Genomic DNA, 14,923 nt, shown 5'->3' with positions numbered 1-14,923 from the left:
CATAAATTACCTTGTCACAAACTGAAATTACTCTCAGTTACACAGCTCTTATCACTGACTTTCAAGAAAAGGTGTCTTTGAGCAGTATCAGAAGAAATCTATTCTTGTATTTTATTCTACGTATTTAAACTCTGGTGCTTTCTTCGAAGTGGGGTAGATTAAATGTGTTTAAAACCACAGACCAATCCAATACAGATCAATAACAGATAAATGCTGCAAGTTGTTGTTGTTTTTTTTTTAAAAAAAAAACCCAAACTCCACACTTCTTGAGCAACAGCACGTTAAAATAACCAGTCAGACTTCATTCAAATGAATTAGACAACTTTACTAAATGAAAAAACCTACATTTAAAATATGCATTTAAACCAAAATGGAATTAGAAAAGAGACTTAAAATAGATTTAAGTTGTTCACTGTGTCAGAAATCACTCTCTCGCATTATATAATGTGCCAATTCATAAAATGTAAGTTACTAAAATCCTCAATTAAATATTTTTGAAGACAATACTGAAGTCAAGTTTTACATCTACTGATGCACATGTAGAATGGTACAAATCTGATGCCTTCCCCCAAAGAATCTTATAAATTTGACAATATTCAATAAAAGCTTTTGTAGTTATGTCCAATAAGTATTGCATCCTAAAGCATCACAAATCTGTGCCTTTCATTTATCCTACTATAAATTTTATATCGTCTCTGTATCTTGCCATTTGCCAATCTTAACTCATTTAAGAAAGGAGAGAACTGAAAATACTGCATAACTCGATCGTGTACAGAAATTATTGCTACTATAGTACACTACAAAGCATAAGTCTATACAATAGTATATGAAATTTGATCATGAAAATCCAAAGGATATAATCTTTAGCAACATGAGCCTTATAATCACGTTGGACATTCCTACAGCACTTCAGCTCACCACTCATCACCTAGTCTACTGTCCATTGATGAACATCCATTTAAACACATCCTCTTATGAAAAAGAATGTCAGCTTTCAAAGGCTTAGCAAATAAGGATCTTCATGTTCTGTGGAACTATGTAAGATGAATTTTGATGCAGGTAGGGAGTTACCTGGAAGCTAAGCATGCCAAAGGTGTTTCATGCTAATAAAACTAAAGCCAAGGTACCACATACTCAAGTTACCAACTAATAGGCAATACCACTTTTGTCCTATCTAAGTTAAATGAAGTGCCATAGCACAGTGTGATATCAATAATTTAAAATAGTGTAGTGCACAAATTCATTGTGTGGCAGTTTAAGTTAAAAAGTCAAGACAGGCTTTTCTGTCCCAATTTATGCTGGCTGTCAAGCTGTCCAGTCTGGGCATTTTGGACTTAGTTTACCTTTTTAATCACTACCATACTATAAGCTTTGCATTATGACGGGGCGCATTTGGACAGCATTATTAACAACCGGAGTATAGGGGAAGGATAGAGATCAATGGCAGTTCTAAAAAGCCCCTTTCTTCTTTCAATTTCACATAGAGCTGGGAAATAAGACTAGATACAATATTTGCATCATTCTAGCTACAAAATAACCAAAGTAAAAGCAATCAAGCAACAATAAGACCACATTACACAAATGGAACATCATGCTCTCATCTGGTTTAACTACTACATCGAGTTTTAACTGGGATGTTGGTCAACTTTAAAAACTGTGGTAAATGTGAATATGTAGTTGCAATAGTTTTCTCCTAACTTTTTCATTTACTCTATGCTGGATATTAGAACTTGGAGCTATACTTGTTACAATACAGTGTCGCACATCTTCCTACTAGAAAAAATTAATAAAGATCCTTTACCCGTCTCTTTAAGTTAAACATGTGACATCATAAAGGGTGTCAAATGGCTGGATGGTTTTACAGTGCACACTTATTATATACTGTAATACGGAGTTTTGTCCTTGACATATCTGATGGTGTTTCTACATTATTCCTTTCTTCACCTCTTCTTCGGTGGATTAGCTGTGCGGGGTGGAGTGACTGGACGCCCAGAATTCAGTCCACCATACTGGTACTTGGCTTTCTTTTCAGATGGTTTCAATATCTTAGAGAAAAAAGAAGTTCCGTTGAGTCAGTGAAAGCTAAGAACATTTCAAATACTGTTAAGCCAACACAAAATCTCTTTCTGCAGGAACAAGAGAGGAGAGGGCTGGGGGGAATCACATCACAATCCGCCCCCACCCCCCCGCCCCAGTACCACTACTACTTCTAGATCCTTAAAGGTCTATCACCACACTGGGATGAGAATAGGAAAGAAAAGGGTCTGAAAATGAATTCAGGAAGGTGTAGGGATTAAACCCTGATCAGAGTAACCACACTAGAAGGGTCCCAATAGTCCATTAGTCTGCATAATTAAGCATTCTGATCAGTAGGAATGACTAAAAATAATTGACCAATTAAACTTTGAAATGAGCATCTGTATAGAAGGAACAACTTAATATGCATTAGTTTGAAAAATGGCAGATCCCACACAGTTCTCTGGAGAACAGTTGGTCAGCAGTTCTGACTGTCCACAAACACAAGTCTACTGTGCAGTCCGTTCTGTAGCTCAAGTATATTACTCTAGACTAACCACACGCACATCAACAAGCAGGCTAACCCAGTCCACACAGCACAATACCTGAATAATACTTAATGTACAAATGTATCATACCTGAAAGGAACACATCAAAGTTTCATCCACACTCATCATCCCCCCCGCGTTGTCAAACTCTCCACAATAATTCGGAGCTGAGAATAAGGTGACCAACTGCCGTTTAGCAAAGAATTCATATCCATCTTCAACCACCTGTTAACACCAGAGAAATCAATACAGCTCACGTTAAAAAAAAAAGAGGTAAATTTTGAAAATAAGACAGCCTTGAGGCAAACAGAACTTATATTAAAGAGATACCAAGAACTCATCAAAAAAGTATTTTACGTCTTCGCTTTTAGATAGGTCAGGTTCAGTCATTTCATCTTACCTGGATGCTGAATGCCAAATCAGGCAGCTCAACTTGACACTTCCAGTGTTAAAAAAGCATCAGCTTGACTATCCAATATTTTCATACCTGAGATCCAATTATGCACCACCAGCTTAAGGATTCCCAGCATTTTGTGGTTTATACACAGACTTTGGATGTTTGACCTACTAGTTCAAAGCACACAAAGTATGGATACCATCTTCACTCCAACTGTAACCATTGAGTTTCACTTACAACTGTGTTGATCTTACAAACCTCAAACGCTTTTTGATGCTCTGAAAGCAAAGCAGTTCTGCTTCATTTTCTCCAATACCATAATCCACCTTTCAAATAGTGCAAGTAGTATAATTCATCACCTCAGGACATTCCTTCTTCCCCAAAATAGAAGGCTCACGTTATAACACAGTGAAACCAGTACTCCAGATGCTCACCTTGGTCCAATCACCAGGGTCTTTTAAAAGATGTCATACCTCTTTCATAAAGAACTAAAGTGACTACACGAATACAGGGAATTAGTAGCAATCTTGACTAGGAGTTAAGAAATCTGAACATCCATTCCATACACTGACTAATCTTTTCTAATGCTTCAACAGTAAAATTGCAAGAAGAAATATTGGAGTGTTCTCATAGTATATCCAAGCCTAAGAGTGACACAGAATAAAATGCCTGGTTTTGGTTCATAGCAGGAAAGAGTTTTTAAAATCGACTAAATAATGAAACTGAAATGTTATACAGGTAATTGAAACCTGATGTCCACCTAACTAGGACACTTGCTTAATGTAACTTAATAAAAACTGCCAAGAACTATAGTTAAAGAATGGTGATGACAAAAATAACCTTGCTCTTTGCGTATTTCAGTAAGTCAATCAACATCAAAGTACTCTAGATACCTGAATCAAAATGAAGGCAACAGTGAAAGCTTTTATGTATAGAGTTGATGGTGAAAACATTGAAAATGCATTTAAAGCTTCCATGAAGAGAACCAGAGGTAGTTTAATCCACAACAACCAGAGAACTGACTATGTGTGATCTTGAATTCAAATCACTTTACCTCTGCTGTTCACGCACAACAGGCTAACAGTAAACAGACAAAAGAAAGATCAATGGGGAAATTTAGTGTCAGTATTTTACTTCGCTGAAATTAGACAGGCAGTTCAATACTAGTCAAATGAAGGACATAGCCTTGTTGTCCCTTTATTGGGAAGATGATTTTTTCTTTTTCCTAAAAGTAACACAATGCAAAATAAGTTTCAAATATTTCCTAGAGGCAAGTAGCACCAAAGAAGCAGAAAGTCTAGACAGAGAGGTTTTAAGAAGCAACAGCAGCATAATTCATACCTGGTGAGCTCGACAGATCAAATCCAGATCATGACGATTGAGAAATTTACTGACCACATCAGCACCAAAAGTGAAAGAGACCCCACGATCATTTTCACCCCAACCTTGCACATCTTTGTCTGGGTCAGACCACAGCAGGTCACACAGCAAGCCTTTGAAAGACAACACAAGTGAAGACGCTAGTCTTGGAAGATATCATTACATACTGTAAAACAGTTTTATTGTAATTACCAGAGCAGCTCTCCTAAGGAAAATAAGTCCTAGAAAACTCAGTGACACGTACAACTGCAACTCAGACAAAAGACAATCTGCGTAAGTCTGGAGATCTGCCCACCCCCCCGCCCCCCGATAGTACACTGAGATGAAACAAGTCAGAGCCAAACAGTTTTCTGACATTATATTTAATTGTAATATTCAGCACATTCACAGCAAGCATATGAGGAATTTAAAAATACTGCAGTGGATGCAGTAAATTGAAAGCTGCAGTAAATTTTAAAATCCTATTCAAGGCCAGTCATAAACACTGTAAATAAACTTGTACCCCAAGCTTCTGAACATGGAACAGTTTTTATTCTTACCTTTATCATACCTGAAGAACCTTACATGACTAAATCGGAATTTAACATGGCAAAATTCTGACATATTTTTTCAGGTAGCACTTTGTTTGCTTAGACTACTGTTGACTTTTCAAAAAGCCTTGTGACACCAGTCTGGAATCTAAATTAGAAAAATAAATCTCTCTGTCCTTTTAGTACCGGTCAAGAACTTTTTCCTGCTGCCAACAATGGGTCAAGCTAACTTTGAAGTTACAACTGAGTGCTAAAAAAAATTCTTTAGATCAAATGCAATGCCTTTACACACAAAACTTTCAGAAGTGTTTTCACATGAGAAAGAACCAGGCTGATTCAACTACAACACAAACAAAAAAAACCATTCAAAATGTATTTCATAGTTTGCCATGAAATTGTACTTTCTTTACGTGGAATGACTAACCTTAAGCATTTAAATACTTTATAGCATTGTTTCACAATCTGAAAGAGATGCCAGCAGACCCCTTATCTGGCACTAGGTAAGACTGATTTACAATTATGTTTGGTGTATTGAAGATGTTATTTCTTAGATAATAGATCCTGCAAGAAGTAACCAAGCAAAACTAATGTCTGAAACCTGTCGTACAACTAGACCATTTTTTATTTAGATGCAGCTATTAAATTGTCTTCAGTGCCAGTCAGTTTTCCTCTAGCAGAAGCTAAGATTTTATTTGCTTTTAGAAGATAAAGAACAGAGCAAGTACAAGTGCTTTTTAGATAAAATATCTATCGAGAAATAAAAGTACTGAACGCAAACAATACATTACAGAAAACTTAGTTTACTGAACTTTAGTTCTATATTCAATATAATGTTTTTCAAAACAGCATAGTTGCATTGCAATTCCTAATGGTTTCTTGTAATGAATTTCCAAGAAGTGCCACAACTCCCATAAGCTGCTTGTCTCAGCTGCTCCAGAATAGCTTCCTCTTTTATTCTCTCCCCCAAACCAAATCATATTTAGAGTTATGCCCAGCAATGGTCAACTCTCTCCTATAATCTTTAGTAGTGGTAGAATACAACCATGCAAAAAGTTTGACTAAACTGTGCTGCCCAAATATTTGTATTTTCACATGCAGCATCTACCAATTGACCAGGAGCATACCAAAACACAGCTGATAAGAGGCATTCAGGATTACAACAACAGAGTGAGCTAGTTTCCTAATAAGCAAATGGTTGGCAATGCTGACCAAAACTCATGATTTACACCTTGGCCTCATAAAACACAAATACTTTTAACATTTACCAAAGGCAAGAGAGTTAAGTTGGAGTAAAGAGTCAGATTTGAAGGAAGAGCTTCCAAACCCCATAAAAACAACACTAAAATAAGTGATCTTTACATTGCAGTTGAGGTTAAAAAGGCTTTTTTCCCCCATCAGGCTAGAAGAAACCACTGTAATGATAGAATCTTCTCAGCACAAGCCACACCAATATCTACCAAGAACTTCTGGATCAACACAAACATTCATCGAGTGATGTTCCTCTACAAACGGACAGATTTTAAGGACTTGTAACCTTCACAGAAGTGAGACCAGTTCAGTAGATTTTTCATTTTTCCACAAGGTTCACTTCAAATTTGTAATACTGGCTGCCTGACATAGGTCCAAAAAGCCAAGACTTTCTATATATTCTACTGTACGCATACATGTCTGTGATGGCACATTTCATTTTACATTTGCTGGTGAACATCCAGCTATTGCTTCTGAAAGCAAAATTAAGACTGCAAATCACTTAGTAGATCAAAAGCCCTTTTTAAAAAAATCTCCACTTATTTTTAGGAGATACTAAGAATACATATGACTTCAGTGGAGTGTCCATGGAAACCAGGACCACATTCTGCAAGGGCATTCCCAGAACGGGGGTGGCTCAAGCAGTAGTATTAGCCTGTTAAATCGACTATCTTTTCTGAGGGCTCTGATAAATGTAAAGACTGACTCCTTCATACTGACATTTATTTGCTTATGCACTGAGTGAACTATAAGTAGCATAGAAGGAAGAACAATGCAGCAATTTATACTACAGAAACACTCTTTTCCAGTCTAGTAATGCTTCTAAGTGTCAAGTGCGTGTATACCAACTTGCACAGAAATGCTGTTGTTTAAGGGACAGTAGATATATTAATATTAATCCTCCAGGTACTCCTATGCATCAGCACTGAGGGAGTAGAATTCTTCCATTATAAAGTTTAACTGTAATTGCAATGTGTTTCAAAAAGGTTTAGATGCAATACCTCTTCTGAAAGTTAAATTCAGATCCACTATTGACATTAACACTTAAAAAAAATGTCCTATTATGCTATTTGACAGTCTTTTCAATCTGTTAGTAAGAAAACTGAAATAAATGCGACACTGAGGAAGATGATTAAACTATTTAAACAAATATTGTACAGAAAGTGCTGGCAATTTGCAACCAGTATATATATCTCTATATACAAAGTATTAATGTATTAGCAGAAGAAAATTTCAGGACTAGCAGCACGTTGACACAAACAATTGAAATCTCAGTAGGAGCTATACTTTAAATATTTGAAGGCGGAGGGAGACACGGCCCAAAGTTGAGAGAAGCCCAAATGCTTTATATAATACTCAGCAAGCTTTAAAGAGGTATGTTCTTTGATAGAGTAAAAGGTTTGGCTGTGCTTAACCAAGGCAAGAAGAACAACTAGTTGTTTAGTTTCACTGGATCTTTCATTAGACTTCCAAGTTTGTTTTAAGGCAAGCTTGTAGATAATGTATCCAAACTTGGATAATGTATCCTACTCTGTTATGACAAGGAATAACAATGTGGGCAAGAGCTGCTGACATACCAGCTAACTTAGCCATCATGAGGAACAAGACTCACACCCTGCAGAGACATCAAGAAAGGCTGTACTGTGAACAGAAGCTGTTAAATCACTGCCTTGCCTGAACAGAAATTGATTAAAACTGTTTCATGATTAAGACCTATTTACAATAAATTCCATGTCACTCACCTGTGTCAGGAACATCTGTAGGCCTCATAATTCTCCGTATCTGTTCCATTGACTGAAGATCTGGAGACAGTCCTGTAAATACAAGAAGACAAGTGACTTATCTGCCTATTTTACCTGTAAAAAGGGTTCCAGAGAACACATAACTAGAGGTTCAAATTCAGACAGCATCCATTGTTTCCACTGTAATATAAAAAAAGACAGTTTGCTATAAGACAATTAAGTTCCTGAACAGAGGGACAGCAAAAAACAAGTGAAATTAGCAATGTGTTTTAATTGTTTCCCTACCAGTCTTTTAGCCACACAGCACATAACTGTACAGTTAAGTATATTCTCTTAAAGAGCTTACTAGAGAGAACCAGTGAAGGACAGCATTCCCATTATCTAACAAAATTAAACTGGGGGCAGATGACCTTCTTTAAAAACCACTTTCCTTTATAAAGGCTAAAGGAAAATCTTCTACCCAGCTTTAAAAGACCACAAGCCAAAGCAGCCTGCAGGTATGACTGGAATTATAAGTTACATCACTATTTCAGTGTTTTACCACATATCAGCTGAGTAGCAGTCATTGGATGCTGTAAACAAATACTAGACTGTGCAACTGCAATAGATACAGAGCACAGAGGTAGTCATCTACTTCAGCTCAGCTGCTTAGTAATTTATAAAGCCACAGTACCTTGAATACTCAAAAATTCAATTACATCACAATGACACAGCTCTTTTTGTATAGTTTTGCTGTATTAACACGTAATTACCGCCAAAACATGGGATTCCAGAACTACCCTTTGAACAGTTTAAGTAGGCATCCTATAAAGCTTTTCTCCTTGAGGCATGAAATGCCTCATGCAGGCATGAAAAAGAGCCTACCAGATGCTCTAGCACCTTAACATGTCCCTAAATAAGGGTCCTAAAGTGACTTAAATGACTTACGCCAAGACGACCTAATTAAGAAAGCTGCAAATCTGAAAAGAGAGCATGAGGATCTAATTTGTGATGAAGTATATTTTGTATTAACAAGCTGTATCCATTTGACTCAGCCCAGAACTTCGAATATGGTAGAAGAAAACCTGTCATTGGAATGACATCACCATGTAAAATAATTTCAGCTGATACTGGAATCTGCAAAGCTGCAATGTACGTGTTACAGGAACAATGACTCCAATGCATTTTATATGAAGGCATAAGGAACTTTAAGTATTAAGATTTTAGATTATTTCTGTTGAAGCAGTCTTATGATAAAAGCCTTCTATCCTTACCAGCTTGTTAAAGCATTCTTCACAATACAACCTTGAGGTTGTGAAGGATGGCAGAAATCTTACATTAAATAGCATATCAAAGTGCTAATCAATCATACTTACACAACAATTCAGGGATACTAATACAAATTCAAGTAGAGAATCAGCTTTTAAACTGTGACCAACCTACCACTTCTCTCTCCCCAGATCTGATCCATATGCATCCAGATCACACTAGCATAAAAGTATGGACATTCTGCTCTGATTCTACTCGGCTCCACACCCAGAGATGGTAATGGACAGTCTCGGTGAAATAAGCACAAGCAGTCTGTGACCTTCTGTGAGGGTACAGCTCTCAACATTTCAGGTTATACACAAAACATTAAGTACTTTAAAAGAAAATGTTATTTATTGCAAACCATGTATCAACCCTGTAGCTGTTATTTTTGTGCTACTTTACAGCACTCAAATAGCAAAACAGAACAAAACTGTCTATGTGTTTGTAGAGCTCTTCAGAACCACCCAGGAGGTCATCTTTTCCCTGACTCTACCCCCACAAAAGTAGCTGAAGTCTCAAACTCAGACCTACAGATGAAATTGTACATGATCAGCATCAAATGAAGGAAATGAACACAAACTAGAGCTCGCTGTCACGCTGCTGCCACTACAGTGACTGTTGCTACTGGGTACTCAAGGAAAACTGAAAAACACACCACTGAGCTAACTTGTCTTGTCATATAATGACAGCTAAGCACAGAAAGTATCTTTCAGTATAGTACTTACTTAAAGCCTAAGAGTATTACTTTAAGGGAAAACAGAAAATGAATTGTCATTACTCCTGGCAGGCTCCAATTCAGGTCTAGATTTGAACCACTCCCTGATCAGGTAGAATTTGTAAAGCAAGAGTGATGGTTACTTATTTCTGCAGTGCAATCCAGTATGCTCCTCAGGTCTTTGGACAGTAAGTTAAGATTATCAAGTAGCCTTCACTTCAACACTTTCACTGTCATTAACGTCACAAGAGAAACAGAATTCCAGAGCTTGAAAATATTACATAAATCCAGTATTCTACTTGCCTAACATTACTCCCATCTCAGAGCTTAAATCCAATGTGATAGGACCGATGTGCTCCATCAACATGACACTGCAACATGGACTTAATTTATAGAAATTTGAAAGTAATTACACAAGGTCCCTAAGACAGCAGTATCATAGATAGGAACAATACTGTACAGAATACAAAGCAGGGCAAAAGGGAGAAGTCAGGAATGGTTATGGAATAAGTTTTAATGAAGCAACATAAATAGCACAGTCAGAAGTAAGTCGAGAGGACAGCCTTCAAAAAGACCAAAACACAACTTGTATGAGCAATCTGGAAAGACAGGGAAGAGAGGGAAGTTATGGGAAGGATATAATGAAAAGATCCTTTCAGCAGCATGAGCACTTGGAGACAGAGATGGAAAGAGAGGTTTGATTTACACAGAGACAGAGAACTCCTAACATCAGATGACCATAAAAGTCTAGGTAAAAAAGCTGACTCAAGATTTTAAGCTACTGTAGGTAGCCTCCTGGGGTAAGTTAGGTGCCTTTTGTTTTACTATGTTATGCGGTTTTGCAAAGTTTTATTATATATCCCAGAGGACAATATTTTAAAAATAAACTATGCAAAAATGCGCAATATAGTAAAAAAGGCACCTACCTTTTATCTACATGCTAGCTTCAACCTCCAGCAGAGCTGAATAGTTTGTGTTGCTGCCTCAGTGTTTATTAGAGTAGTAACATCATGAAAAGGCGATGACAGTCCATGACTTCATGGGATCTGGAATGCAGTTTGGAGAAGAGCGGAAAAAGGGCAGAACTTATGCACTGAATGTCCACTTTAATCTACTGGGAGCACAGAGCACATTCAGTAATCTCACTTCATTTCAGAGCCACAGATCAGTTATGAATGATAGTTATTTCAGCTACAGGTTAAGCCTGCACAAGTTTAAGGGACAATTAGCATTCAATAAAGTAGTAAATTATGTTTTTCAGAAGACAATCCTTAAAGCATACTATGCACAACATGTAAGTTTTCTTACTTGATTAAACAAGATGCTCATCTCCTCAGTACAATTATAATAAAGCTTTAACTCGGGTCACAAGTGCATACACACATAAAACGCAGTTTCATTACAGAACACAGAATTCTACTCTAGCTGCTGAGCCTCCTTCATTACCTTCTACCATTCACCTAGGCTTAACTGCTTGCCTGTAACACCATAGTATCTTGCCACCATCCATTCTCTACTGTTTCCCAGATAAAACAAAATTCAAAAAAAGTATAAAGATAGTAAAAGAATAATGCCTTCATCAGCTTTTTCGGAAACAAATTTATTACGCAATCTTAGCCACAGATAACTGGCTTGGTGCAGAAGTGATTTTGTATCTCACAATCTTAAAATTGAGATCTAGTTCATAAGATAGGTATCATTTCTGGAAAAAAAAAAAAAGATACCACACCACACTAAGAATAAGATGAAAAGGTGACATGTGAGAAAACAAGTACTTTCTCCAACATATCAATGCTACCTGGAGAGTGGCAGACTTGGCTGCCTACCATTGCATTAATTCTGTATTTACAGAGATATGATAATACCTCAGAGCATATTATGCATACAACTGACAGCTTATACTAAGCAAGCATTGAAGGCAGAAGCTTTCAATACAAGATGTAAGAAGAGCCAGGATCATTTTTGCAGTCTATTCCATATAGTGTTCCATTTCTGCAGAGCTCTTGTAAAAAATACCTGTAATTAATAAAGGCAGGATGGCAGCCATCAACACAACCTCACAAAGTCTGGAAGATTCTGCTCAGGAATTTTGAGTGCACTCTATTTCTAATTCCAAATAAAGCTGTTCAGTCTGGCTAGAGGCTTCTGTAGTGCACTCACTTCCACTAGCCTCTAATTACCTCACTGACAATGCAGGCAAGACACCTATCAGACCATCTCTGGATCACTCAGTGCAAAGTAATGGAGGCAGCTGCAGAGACAGCTGTAAAAATGCAGGATGGTTCTTACTACAAGTAATTTGAAATTGCTGTCAATTGTTTGACTCTGCAAGGTTCCAGAAACTCATAAGCATCACTGCCTGTAAAAAGATCAGTAGTCCCCTTCCACAAAGCAGAGTGCTTAAGTATGTTCCAATATTCAGACAAGTCACATGCCTCAATCAGATCAACACTGAGCACTTTTTTCTTCCACTACAAGAGCAGGGCAGCACTGGGACAGGTGCCCAAAGAATGCAGATTTTCCAACAGCAAAGGCTTTATGGAGGCAAGCCATGGCTGACCTGCTCTAATGTTAACAAATGTCTTACTTGAAGCAGCAGTCTTCAGTATGTGACCTCACCAGTCCCTTCCACCAACATCTTATGAAACCAGCTAAAGCGGCCAAGAAGGTAGTGCTGGGGTTATTTGTTATTCTTTCACTTCACTGCTAGGGATGCCAATGTTAGCTAAGGCTGCACTGACACATGGTAAAGCAGCAATTCATGTGCCTAATCAGGCAAGAATTCTAGCATTCAGTATTCTTCAGAGGGGGACATACTAAGGGGAATACTCATAGATGCACTTGCCCCTCAGGCACACAGGGCCATGTGTATCAAGTAAGAATGACATCTGTCTGCTGCCAGCCAGGTGCACAAAAAAGCACAAGGCATAAGAGTGACCTTCACAGACAACATAAGGTCAAACATCTCCAGCTAAATATCAAGTATACACATCCACACTCCACCTTGTATAGCATTAACCCAGTGATCAGTTTAGACACAGTCTTTAAAAGTAGTCATAAGCTTACCTCCATGACAACAGAAGATTTTCTCATCCACAATGGCTGCAATAGGCAGACAGTTAAAACAGTCAGTGAAGGTCTTCCACAGCTTAATGTTAAATCTCCGCTTGCCTACAAGAACAGCAAGGACATTAGGAAGAGAAGGTTGTTTTCTTAAAGCAAACCTGCAATACATATCACAGCCTGACCAAAAGTATTAGCAAACTGCCTTCACAGAGCTGTTAATTACTTAGGCTTCCATCTCCTGCAACAGCATTTCTAGGAGAGCAGAAAAACAAATAAAAATTCTATAGTATGACTTTAACCTTGGTTTGAAATGTATTTTTATAAAGTTTCAAAGCAGGTTGATAGACTACTGAAATCCTTGCAGTACAAGAGTCAGTACTGGAAGTGTCTCCAAAACACATTAGTCTATGAGTCTTTCTAAAGAAATAGGTTTTGCTTACATTCGTCATAGAATCCATAGATCCGATTGATGCTGGCACACTCATGGTTTCCTCTTAAGAGAAAGAAGTTTTCTGGGTACTTGATTTTATATGCCAGTAATAGGCAAATTGTTTCCAGAGACTGTTTGCCTCTGTCTACGTAATCTCCAAGGAAAAGATAATTAGCTTCTGGTGGGAATCCTCCATATTCAAATAATCGAAGCAAGTCTGTATACTGACCATGAATATCACCTGAATGAGAAAATGTTTACCAAGGATTAGTGCAACAACATACAGTGTATACAAATCAAGAACTTAAGTCTGCTAATCACTTTTTATTAACCAACCTGAAACAATTTTTGTTTAAAAATATTGTGTTAAAAACCAGACTGGCGATAGGTGAGAAAGGTGAAAGCCATGTTAATACTACAAACACAAAATATAAACTCATAGCATTTGCAGAACTGCTATGTCAGTTATGAAATCGATCTGAAAACCAAAAGCTACAGAAGGCTTCACAATCAAGCTTAAGCTTTCTAAACAAGCTTTGTTCAAATTAAAACAAGGTCAGAAAGACAACATCTAATTAAACAGCTACATGGCCAGGAATCCAAAGTATTAAGAAAAAGTTAAGTCATATTACTTACTGCAAAAACAGATCAGTAAAGCATCTAGACAGACTGGAGAGAAATTGAACATTATGCTGGCAGAGATTACTTACTTCAAAGGTCAACTGCTTGTCCTCCCACAGCAGTTAAGGTAACTCCTCCTTCAATGCAATTATTCGTATAAAAACAGTACATAGACTCAAAGTCTGGTATCTCTTACAAGATATTCAACTCTGCAGGTATATCTTAGGAAAAGTAATTGTCATGTTACTTACACTGACACCTTTGAAACTAAGCTGGCTTCCCATGAAACAGCTCTGCATAGCAATTACAACGCCACAGCATATGATAACAGACTAGCCAAAGCTATCTGTGAGCTGCTATAAAGTCAAAGATCCAAAGCTACTCTACCATTACTTGTAGTGTACACGTGATGTATTCCAGTTGACTGCAGAATTCATTACCAAAGTGACCGGAAAAAACTTATGGAAGAAATCTTCAGCACAAACTGAAGCTGTTTAAATACAGCCCTGGTCCCTTACACCAAGCATTCCATAAACACATTTTCACTTTTGCTGCTTGTTCAATGGCAAAATCCCAACTTTAAGCACAGGTATTCTGCAGCAGAGCACTTCCATGGCCTTAAAGAAAAAACAAACAAACAAACAAACCAACAAACCAAAACAAAAGAAAAAGCACACCACATATCTGACAACACCTTCCTCTATGATCCTAAAAAAATGCTTCCCAAACCTGTATGCTTGCCAGTTCAATTCTTAAAGTATATCGTGCTAAGAAGAGTACATAGCTATGGTTCTTTTTACTCTTTCAATGAGAAATGCAATACCTCCCTATTTTCTTCTAATAACTGGGAACATTATCTGCTACCCAATTCCAGACAAAATCTGAGTTTCATTGTCTAAAAGAATGTTCACATATGCTGTAACCTATGATTCGCACCTCG

The 14,923-nt window shown here is 37.4% G+C and overlaps 1 protein-coding gene across 1 annotated transcript in view; it reads right to left on the bottom strand.

Moving 5' to 3' along the window:
• Nucleotides 1-304: 304 nt before the first annotated feature.
• The window catches only part of PPP1CB (protein phosphatase 1 catalytic subunit beta), a 30,885-nt gene continuing 16,266 nt past the window's right edge, over nt 305-14,923 (bottom strand). The window contains exons 3-8 of the mRNA XM_069852616.1: nt 13,373-13,603; nt 12,933-13,037; nt 7,862-7,933; nt 4,303-4,454; nt 2,655-2,789; nt 305-2,045 (exon numbers count right to left, since the gene is read on the bottom strand). Of these exons, the coding sequence (XP_069708717.1) occupies nt 1,941-2,045; nt 2,655-2,789; nt 4,303-4,454; nt 7,862-7,933; nt 12,933-13,037; nt 13,373-13,603 (800 nt within the window). The 3' untranslated portion in view covers nt 305-1,940. The remainder of the gene's footprint in view (nt 2,046-2,654; nt 2,790-4,302; nt 4,455-7,861; nt 7,934-12,932; nt 13,038-13,372; nt 13,604-14,923) is intronic.

Source organism: Phaenicophaeus curvirostris, chromosome 2 (assembly GCF_032191515.1).
Source record: "Phaenicophaeus curvirostris isolate KB17595 chromosome 2, BPBGC_Pcur_1.0, whole genome shotgun sequence".
Taxonomy (NCBI): domain Eukaryota; kingdom Metazoa; phylum Chordata; class Aves; order Cuculiformes; family Cuculidae; genus Phaenicophaeus; species Phaenicophaeus curvirostris.
This window is presented reverse-complemented; position numbering and strand designations above follow the sequence as displayed.